At 46.1% G+C, this 10863-nt stretch overlaps 1 protein-coding gene across 2 annotated transcripts; it reads left to right on the top strand.

The window, feature by feature from the left end:
• The first annotated feature begins 780 nt into the window (after positions 1-780).
• LOC123157462 (uncharacterized) lies at positions 781-10547 on the top strand. 2 transcript variants are annotated; one of them, XM_044575748.1, is made up of 3 exons: positions 781-1447; positions 6775-6849; positions 9929-10547. In XM_044575748.1, exons 1-3 carry the CDS (start codon positions 889-891, stop codon positions 9985-9987), a joined length of 693 nt encoding a protein of 230 aa, XP_044431683.1. In that variant the 5' UTR covers positions 781-888; the 3' UTR covers positions 9988-10547. The 2 variants fall into 2 exon arrangements, with proteins under 2 accessions (XP_044431683.1, XP_044431684.1); XM_044575749.1 differs by lacking the exon at positions 9929-10547 and adding an exon at positions 7455-7680.
• Positions 10548-10863: the final 316 nt, after the last annotated feature.

Genomic DNA, 10863 nt, shown 5'->3' with positions numbered 1-10863 from the left:
GTGGGGGAACAGAACAGCAACGGTATGTGGGGTGTGGAACGGGACCAGCAACTGTAAGAACTGTGGGTTGAATAGAGTGAATGGCAGGGGCCTTTGCGCAAAATTGCCAGAGCTGACCGGTCCACCCTGTGAACTGCCACATGGCACGCTATGAGTGGCTCTGTGGACCAAAACATCACATAGAGTGTCAAGTTTGTGGACTCAGTCATATTTTGCAAGTTTTGGACTAAAACATCACATTCGGTGCAAGTTTGTGGACCTGGGGTGCTATTACCTCATTCTTATACTCCTTCCGCTTCAAAATAGATAACTCAATTTTATACTAACTTTAACTAAAGTTAGTACAAAGTTGAGTCATAAGGAAGTACTACTCCCTCCTTTCATAAGATAAGAACGTTTTAACACTAGACTAATGTAAAAAATGTTCTTATATTATGGGACGGAGGGAGTAATTAGAAGCAACATCTGAGTTTCCACGTTAATTATGTAAAACTAAGCTAATTGCCCGTTGGATCTACATCTTATGTATTTGTAGCCTGATGCATCACGTCATTCTTAAGGAGTCCTGACACGTTATCCCATGCAAGTCTCCTTACCAAATCTACCAAAAAGAAACGGAATCAATAACTCCCGAATGTGCCAGGTTTTAGCAATTCACTCCGAACGCACTCGTCGCCGTCCATCGTGGTGCACGAATTTTGAAGCTTTGGAGCTTGACGGGTCAGCAACCAAAGTCGTTCGAGGATTCTTTTGCTCAGCCCGAACGTTTCTTCCTCCCACCGCACGTCTCTCTCCTTATCCACTGTCTTTCCTTATCCACTCCCACGGCCACACCACTTGTTTTGCTCGGCTCGAGAGTGAGGAGGACGAGCGCCGCGCTGCTCGCCGATGCGAAGCTCTAGGATGGCGCACTCCGGGTCCCCGCCGACCGGCTCAAGCGGGGTGAGTGGCCGCAGCGGCCGTCGAGGCCGCCTCCGTCTGCGTGCACCTCAACTGCTCAACCTGGCGGCCATCATCGAGTTTGGTGCACTCCGGGTCCGCGCTGACCTACTCAACGGGGCGACGTGGGCGGAGAGCGAGCGCCGCCTGCTTGCCCGCGCCGCCGCGGCGAGCGCGGACGTCGAGGCCGCCTCCGTCTGCGCGCACCTAGCCGCCGTCCATGGCCACTGCTGTGGCTGCTCTAGTCGCTGGGTGCGGCTATCACCTCCGATGCGGCTGGGCGTCCTTGTCGCAGCCACAGCCGGGGGGCAGCGCACCCTATGCCTGCAAGATTGTGGAGGCGCACTACTCGATGACGGGCGTGGCGGTCCTCCACATCATGTTTTGCTGCAAGGCTGCAGGGAGTCCATGCTCGTCGTTGTTCGCCAGGTGATGCCGCAGCCGCAGGTCGAGCTTGACCACCACGGTGGCGAACTGCAAAAGACATTTGGATCCTTTTCCACTGCAGGTGGCAACATCCTCAACCCCCCGTCTTTTTTTCATTTTTGTTACTTTGATTATCTGCAAATTGATGTTCCATGATCCAGTAGAGGCAGATCCGAATTTTGTGTTCAGATTTCTCACCCCCAATTGCATCCCATGACCTAGGAGACTAGTACAGATGACATGCCATGACACAGTGCACTAGTAGATATGTCATGGCAATTTTCACCCCCATTCTGTACCATGGTATTTTTGTGATATGTTGTTTTTGATTTGGTTCAAAACTGGTAGGGATATTCTAGGGCAATTTTCAATATGCAGTGAACGACAAATTTAGATTCGTTCCACCACAATTTTTCCATTATGTTTTTGTAGGGCAAATAAGCCTCGGCCAGGCTTCGGGCACCGCGAGCGCATGTGTGCGCGCGGTGGACGTGTCGGGCTCGAGCCGGAGCGGGCTTGGGTGCGTGTGTGTGCTCCCAAGCGTAGGTGTGCGTGTGTGTGTGCGTGTGTTAGCGCGTGTGCGCAGGGTTGTTAGCGCAGGACCAGGGCGTGGGCCGCATAGGGCGCGTAGACTGGCCGCGGCGATCGCGTCCGAGCGCGATGAGCGCGCGCGAGCCAGAGCGTGCGGGGCGTGGCGAGTGGGAGGTGGGTGAGTCGTGGAGCTGCATGGGCATGTCCGTGGGCTCGGGTATAAGACCCTCTCCCCCCTGTGTATTCGCTGAGGCAATCGAGTTCGAGCTCGAGGTGAAATACAGAAAAACCCGTACGTGCGGGAGGGCGTTCGAGCGCCGGCAAAACTTCTGTGTTCTTCTTCCTCCCCTCCGGTCGTGTCTCCGGTGATCACCGTCGAGTGCCGCAGGCCGTGGCACCAACATTTGGTATCAGAGCGAGGCAACGAGGCGCGGTGAAGGAGCTCGCCGGAGTTCATGGCGCTGGTTCCACACGGCAGCGGAGGCAGCGCGAGCAGATCGGTGGCTATGGGGATGCCGGTGCTCGCGCCGGACGGCTACACCGTGTGGGCGATCAAGGCGCAGGCGATCCTTGATGCTCACACGCTGTGGGAGGCGGTGGCGCCGGCGGGCGACGCGGCGGTGAACGCCAAGAAGTGCAAGATGGCGCGGGCGCTTCTCCTGTCGGGGCCGCCGGAGGATGTGCTGCTCTCGGTGGCGACGAAAGCCACCGCCAGAGAGGTATGGGACTCTCTGAAGGTGCGCTTCATCGGCGCCGAGCGGGTGCGCGCGGCGAGGAGGGCGACGCTGCGCGGCGAGCTGGATCGGCTCAAGATGGACGACGGCGAGTCCCTGGACGCATACGCCGGATGGCTTCCGGGCATGGCGGCGCGGTTCGCGGGCCTGGGGGCGACGCTCGGCGAGACGGAGCTGGTGAAGAAGCTCCTGGACACCGTGCCGGACCGTCTCTTCCCCGCCGTCACCGGCATCGAACAGTTCTGCACTCTGTAGGAGTTGACGTACGACGAGGCGCTCGGGCGGCTGCGTGCATTCGACGAGCGGGTGCGGCGTCGCGGGCAGAGCAGCGGCGAGCGGGCGGACGGGCAGCTTCTGTACACGGCGGCGCAGTGGCGTGCACGGGAGCAGCGTCAAGGGGGAGCTCGGGACGACGACGACACGCGCAGCATGGCGACGCGGGATGGCGGAAACAGGCGTGGCCGCTGCTACAAGTGCGGCGAGCGCGGCCATTTCAAGCGCGATTGCCCGGAGCTGCGGAAGGCGCCGGCGGAGGAGCGAGCACTGGTGGCGGACGTCGATGTCGAGGACAATGGTCTCCTCTGAGCCTCGGCTTAGGGGGAGAAATGTAGGGCAAATAAGCCTCGGCCAGGCTTCGGGCACGGCGAGCGCGTGTGTGCGCGTGGTGGACGTGTCGGGCTCGAGCCGGAGCGGGCTTGGGTGCGTGTGTGCGCTCCCAAGCGTAGGTGTGCATGTGTGCGTGTGTTAGCGCGTGTGCGCAGGGTTGTTAGCGCAGGACCAAGGCGTGGGCCGTGTAGGGCGCGTGGACTGGCCGCGGCAATCGCGTCCGAGCGCGATGAGCGCGCGCGAGCCAGAGCGTGCGGGGCGTGGCGAGTGGGAGGTGGGTGAGTCGTGGAGCTGCACGGGCATGTCCGTGGGCTCGGGTATAAGACCCTCTCCCCCCTGTGTATTCGCTGAGGCAATCAAGTTCGAGCTCGAGGTGAAATACAGAAAACCCGTACGTGCGGGAGGGCGTTCGAGCGCCGGCAAAACTTCTGTGTTCTTCTTCCTCCCCTCCGGTCGTGACTCCGGTGATCACCGTCGAGTGCCGCAGGCCGTGGCACCAACAGTTTTCTTAGGAAGAACCAAATTTTGCCGCGGCAAATTCATACGTTCTGCCATCACTACATAGGAGTTCTTTTTCCATGCCGTAGTTTTGCCATCAAGTTTTACATTTCTGTCATAGTTTTAACGTGTCAATCGCATTATTTCTTCAAGCAGATGCATTTTATTTTTGAATTTTTATATAGCTAGCTGAGTAATGTTATGCCCTATGAAATTCGGTGACTTCCGTAACATGGCATTTCTGTCACAGCAATTCCATTATTTTTTGTCACATGGCATATTCTGTCATTTTTCATTTTCCTAGTCTTTTTGTTCATAACTTGGCAAATTCACTACTGGTCACATGGCAAATTCAGTTATGGTCACATGGGAAATATATTAGAAAACTATTTAACATACATGGAAAATTCCTTTTTATAAAGCATGACAAATTTAGTTCACCGATCATGGCAAATTTTACAAATTCACCATGGCAAATTTATTTTATGCATCTTGACATTTTTACTAATTCACCATGGCAAATTGTAGTTAGAGAAAATAATTCTAAATTGTTATAAAAAAGTTACCATGGCAAACTATAAAGAGAAAATAATTCTAGGTTAGTTATCAAGAAAGTTGCCATGGCAAAAAATTGTAGATAGAGACAGTAATTCTAAGTTGTTACCAAAAAATTGCCATGGAAATTTGTTGAGACAAAAATAATTCTAAGTTGTTATCAGAAAAGTTGCCATGGCAAATTATAGAGAGACACATAATTCTAAGTTTTTATCAAAAAGTTGCCATGGAAAATTTGTAGAGTGATTTTTTTAAGTTGACATCAAAAGGTTGCCATGGCAAATTGTAGAGAGAAATAATTCGAAGTTAGTTATTAGAAAAGTTCCCATGGCAATTTAAGATGTTAAAAAACATGGGTACATTTTAGATGTTCAAAAACATTCTAACTTGCCATGGCAACGTTATAGATGTTGAAAAACATGGCAAACTTGCCATGGCAACTTAAGATGTTTAAAAACATGACAAACTTGCCATGACAACTTAAGATGTTCAAAAATATGGCAAACTTACAGATGTTCAAAAACATGTTAAACTTGCCATGTCATTTTAAAATGTTCAGAATCATTTGCAAACTTGCCATGACAAACTAAAGATGTGCAAAATCATGGCAAACTTTTTTTATTAAGTTCATACATAAATATGGCAAACATAGCAAACTTCTTTAACTAAGATGTTCAAAAACATGGCAAACTTGCCATGGCAACTTAAGATCTTTGAAATCATGGCAACCTAATATGCTGAAAAACATGGCAAACTTACCATGGCAACTAAAATCACTATTTGTTTATAGCTGTGTTTTTTCCCACGACAACTTATATAGCCATGGGTAAACTAACTTTTAATTCCCATGGCAATTTTAAATTAACTTGTATAGCCATGGACAATTAACTTTCAAAGCCCATGGCAAATTCACCATTTTATTGACATGGCAAATATACTTTTATTACAGCCATGACATTGTCGCAATTTTTTTATTACCATGGCAAGTTTTTGTTTCTTATTTTTGGCATGGCAACTTTTATACTTTATTGCCATGGCATTATTACTTATGCATGCATGGCAATTTTTACTTATCATTCATGACAATTTTTACTTCTCATTCTCCATGGCAAATATACCTTAATTTTTTGCCATGGCAATTTTTAGTTAGTGGGAAAATGCATAATTTTTTCATGTTTTTTGTGCACCGAATATGCATAATTTGCCATCTCCTGGAATACATAAATTTGGCCATGTGACAAGTCTGAAAATTTCATAGTTTTGCCATGTGGCCAGGCATGGAACTTGCCATGCTATGAACAAATTACATAAACTAGCTTTTTTGTGACTAGTACTCCAAAAAATACATTCTACATTTTCCATTATTCAGATTGTAGCATGGCATTTTCTAGTTTATTGGCACGGCAATTTTTACTTTTCTTTTTTGTCATGGGAATCATTTTTTGCCATTGTATTTTTAATTTTTTTGCCATGGCAACTATCCCATGCTTTTGTTAGGAATCAAATATGTTGTAAACCTCGCTATTTGTAAAATTATATCATGGCAAATCATAAAATAGTTTGGTCAAACTCGAATGGCACTTTTTGAAATTCTCCCTGGCATTTTTCTGCTTCTAAAGTTGATGACATTTTTTTCTAGTATAGCAAAAACTAGAGTTTTTATTTGTCATAGAAAAAGTAAGCAGAATCTGGGCTTCTTCTTTTGTTGTGCTATTGGGCTTTTTTTTCTTTTTCGTTTTACATGAAAAAGGCCCGGGCCTGGGGAGGTCGTTCGTGATTTCGATGCTATCCTCCCGAACGAAAGCGTTCGTGAGCGGGGAGCCCTCGTACCGAACAGTTCGTTCAGTCTGGGAGGTCCCCAGACCGAACATTCGGGAGATATCGGCGTCCAAAAGAAAACTGAAGTCGTAGGGTTGCCGTTCTTTCTCATCCACATTAACCCATAACCAAGATGCGTATGAAAGAGATACTAGATGCCATGCCTATGCCGCAGCCGCCGCTCTCCCCAGCCTCCGATTCTCCTCCATGGGCCTGCTCGCTCCAGAAGCCATGCGCTATACGCTGCAGCCGCTGCTCTCCACGGCCTCTCCTCCTCCACATCTCTCCCTACTGCAAACCTGCAACAGTTCATGCCTTTCCTGGCGATCTCTCTGTATCCAACCAAGCTATCACGAAGAAATGTACCATCGCATTGGTCGGGTGCTTCGTCGGCCGGCGGACATGCAAATACATCAGGTATAAGGGTAGGCATTATGAGACTATTTGTGTCACTCTCCTTGCCTAAGAGCAGAGCAAAGCATGTCGTGTTTTATATTTCTACTCTTTTGATATCGCAGTATGCTAAGTACGTCTACATTTAGATGTAAGTATGGTTAGTTTCATCTATATAATTAAATTAGCACTTATATTTTTATTAAGGCATCCACTAAATTATCTTATCAGCACCCATAGTTAATGATATACTTGATTCACTGATGCAACGTAGATGTGTACAAAGTCATGGCGATGCAAGATGCCACACAGATGTATAATGCAACGGAGTCTCCAACTCTCTCTTCTGGTACGTCCATGACACCCATTAGTCAGTTCAGCTACTAACCTAATCCAGGACATACATAAAAAAAACTTGCTAAAATAAATATTTTTTTCTAGATTACTAAAACAAGCCATTTATATTGCTAAAATATGTCATTAAGAACGGATGTGTAGACATTGCATATGTACAATTGAAAGAAATCTTTGTCAATTTGATTTTAACTTTGTAAGTTGTTACCCAAACAACACCTTCAGAAAAGAAAAGATCATATTTCACATAATAATTATTTATAATCTCAGCAAAGACACAGTGGAAGACATGCATTTATCTAAATTCCTGATGTATTGAATCGTTTTTTGTTTTATGGCTTTCAAATGAGAGCTTCTATGTAGTGCAAGTATTACGTGTACCTAAATATTGTCTGAAAGCATGAAGAGTCAATTTTTGCTAACTTTCACTACAAATATTTGCAAAGTAATGCAGATGTACAAATTATACCATTATGTTCAATCATGGAAAATATTTTCACAATCTGAAGTTTCTTATTTTAAACTAGCATTTACATTAAAAAAGGTATCACGGCTATATATTGAAATTCGGCCAATGTTTATAACACCATGCATTGATAGGCCTATGGAGAGTATTACCGAAAAAAAGTGCGATAAAAAGCAACGCCAAAAAGTGATCTATTCAAAGTAACTATGGCTTGGCTATTCATATTGGTTTGTAGGACATCTTTTGATGTAACTTATATTATGCTCATGCATGTACATATGTATGATGTATTTGTAGCACAACGAGAGATAAATGTATATTGAGTCTCAATATTAAAAATATTCATGTATGTGTCTTGCATAGAGAAAAGCTTATGTTACGGACTGGATACATGTCGTTGGGGTAAAACTAATGTCCAGGTGTCTGACATAATGTCTGTTTAATTCAGTTGCAACCATTATTATTATAAATCAAGAAAAGTAGAAGTGTGACAATAGAAGCAACCATTGTCAAATAATTCCCACATTTTCTTAAATTCAATAGTGTAAAAAAATAACAAAGCACACATATTCGTTTTGACACATACTTATTGAAGAAATATAATTTCCTCTTACTTAGTGAGAAACTTTTTCGCGTTTATAATATAGTCATGTAAAACTTTATTCATAAACTGCATGTATGAGATTTACTAACAGTGCTATTTCTAGCATGTGCAGTGGCACCGGTCGATGACTAGTTGCACTAATTTTGGTTAGAAACATGATTAGCGAAGCGATTTGGCAAGTAGATATTTTCATACCATGTAGAGGACGGAGTAGAGCCGGATGCCGGACCCGAGCTCCCACACGGAGGCGCCTCGGTCCACGGCGGCGCTCACCACCGTGAAGTCCACGCCCACGATCACCGACATGATGATGGTGCTCATGTAAGGCGCTGCGAACCGTTGCGAGGTCTTGTTCTACAAGAAAAAATTTCATCACCGGCCAAAATGCAGAGTTAGATTATATGTTTGACTGGTTGTGAGTACATGGCTACGGTTGTGTACCTGGAGAACCAGCCATCCGGCCCAGGCCACGCAGCTGAGGATGATGAGCACGTCGCCGGCGCTGCGACCACCGGTGGCCTTTGATGCCGTGGCAGCGGTGATCTCCTTTGCGTACCTCCAGTGGAGAGGCGAGGCCCAGATCCTCAGCAGGGGGCCCTTGCACAAGAGCATCACCATTGATCCGCCGAGGCAGACGGCCGTGCATCTTGGCTGCCGCCGCGATGAGGAACGTCAGGGGACATAAAGGACAAATTAGTTCATTAGAGGCAATGCAGCAGGACGCTTGCTAACAACAGCCCAAGTGGTGAAACCGCAATCAACTGCTCCTCCATCCATGGCCCGATCGAGAGGTTTCCCAAAACCGCGAGGAACTGCTTATGAGGATGTATAAAGCCAGTAATAACGTCCCAAAGGTGGAGTGGAGGGCACCTCACTAGGAGCTTCACGACGTCGTAGTGCTGGTGTGGACGTGTGTCGACATAGCTTTTGCTGCACAACAAGGCCACAAGGGGGCAGTGAGATTGCCAGAAATGGCCCCGACGACCATTAAAAGATGTACAAGGCCATAAGGAATATTGCTTTGCTTGGCATGCCTACTGGCGTATAGTACAACCGATCACAAGCACGCTCTACTCCTACTCTATGACTTGGATAGTGTAGTAGCTCGATCGATCGGTGGCATTCGAGTGATGCGCGTTGGCATGTGAATGTGCCCCGATCAACCCCAAGGTACTGTGTGCCACATATAGCATTCGGGAGTCATGCGCACTCTTTGAGTCGACGCTAAAAGTGGCACCACGCGGCAAGCCACACAAGTTAATCATGCCTTGATTGAATGTCTAACCAGCTAACCTTGAGGCTTGGACTAAGCCAAGGAGGAGGGCGGCCTATCCCACGGGGTCCTACGTAGTTCCAGCCAGCTTTTGAGTCTTGGCGTCTTGGACTCGGTGAATCTGATTATCAAAGTCCGGGTGAGAGAGACAGAGACACACACATATGAGAGATATTGGATGAGGGAGTCACGCAAGAGGTTTGTTAGATTGGGTTTCGGTCAAGCAGAACTGGGCGAAAATTGCAAATTAATAGTTGAAACAAATTCGCAAATTAACAGTGGAAAATGGGCAGATTTTGCACATCTGTGGCTGCAAACATTAGTCGACACTCTATTAATGGGAATGAAGTATTTGCTACACCACATCTGATCACTTGTTGTCCAAACTCCAAAGTCATAAGAAACGGGTGGACATAAGATATGAGAATATAACCAATGTATATACATTTCACCTGAAAAAAACACCTGATGTATATGCATTTATAGTCATGTAAACAAAAGTAAGCAACAACCCTAATGTGTATTCAAAATGAACATTAGATCTTAACTAGGAGCCACTAGTAAGAACACCAAAGAAACAATTAATATTAGGTGTTGAGGGTGTAATATTTTTATGTCCACAATGATCGGATATATAATTATGAAATTAATAGAAGATTTCATCTTCACAAACATTGGATCGTCATGAGACCATGCGCTCTAACATTCCCATACTTTATCAATTCTACCAGTGAACCCTCTTGGCAGCTCGCTCATCGTCTATGCAATTAGGCGGGTACATAGAAGATGATTTCTTCAATGATTTTGTCATCTCAACGCATGTAGCAAGGCGTGTGCGAAGTATTCTTGTTCATCCTGGTGCGGCCTTAACGAGGACGGCGCCGGTGCAAATATGAGATGAGGCGAAACTAGGTTGGGACGGTAACCACTGTAGACATTCCATTGTTGGTACTCCGACTGTGGAACCGTTGGCAGCTGGATCAAATGGTTCCATTTTTCCTTTGCTAAAGCTGAACCTGAATCGATTCAGGTACTAGTACTACACACAGCATCTCTATTTTTCCTTTGCTCCTCGTTGCTTTTACGGCCAACTTCTTGGTTGATTCTACAGCGTCCTGTTGAATCTGACCTTTTCTGGCGCTGATTGTTGGACCATGTGGATACGTGAACATCAAAACGAAAAAACATATTTTACTGCTTTGAGACAAACTCATCTTTATGGCTTCATGGTGCCCCGTATCCTACCCAATGTCTTGCAGCGTGGCCTATCAATAAGATGCTCTCGACTTGAGTCGACTAAGAAAACTGTCCTATATGATGCTCCGTCCTTTCTGATTTACAGTTTTGCTAAAGCACATCTAGATGTATTTTAAGTATTGCACATTTCAGTCATATGTCCATTGATTTCACGCTAAGATTTGTGCAAGTATTGTATTTTGTCTTTTTTTTCTTTTTGTTTCTAGTTTGATTGAGTCACTTAGATGTGCAATAACTATACGGCAATCTATATTTATGCGAGTATCTCTAGGCCGTCAATTTTGCCAATGTAGTACAAATTACACTTCTGCTTCGGAACAACCCCCTAAACACATCAACGGGGAGATCTTTTCATAGCCCTTCATAATAACGGGTAGTATGGTCTTTTTTTGAACATCGCCCCATCGAG

Source organism: Triticum aestivum, chromosome 7B, assembly GCF_018294505.1.
Source record: "Triticum aestivum cultivar Chinese Spring chromosome 7B, IWGSC CS RefSeq v2.1, whole genome shotgun sequence".
NCBI lineage: Eukaryota > Viridiplantae > Streptophyta > Magnoliopsida > Poales > Poaceae > Triticum > Triticum aestivum.
This window is presented reverse-complemented; position numbering and strand designations above follow the sequence as displayed.

What these genes read in the sequence shown, in the direction of transcription:
- LOC123157462 (XM_044575748.1), top strand. Translation starts at nt 889, where the DNA reads ATGCGAAGCTCTAGGATGGCGCACTCCGGGTCCCCGCCGACCGGCTCA. An exon ending in TGGATCCTTTTCCACTGCAG is followed by an intron (nt 1,448 to 6,774) that starts GTGGCAACATCC and finishes GATGCAACGTAG; the next exon opens with ATGTGTACAAAGTCATGGCG. An exon ending in GTCTCCAACTCTCTCTTCTG is followed by an intron (nt 6,850 to 9,928) that starts GTACGTCCATGA and finishes CAATTCTACCAG; the next exon opens with TGAACCCTCTTGGCAGCTCG.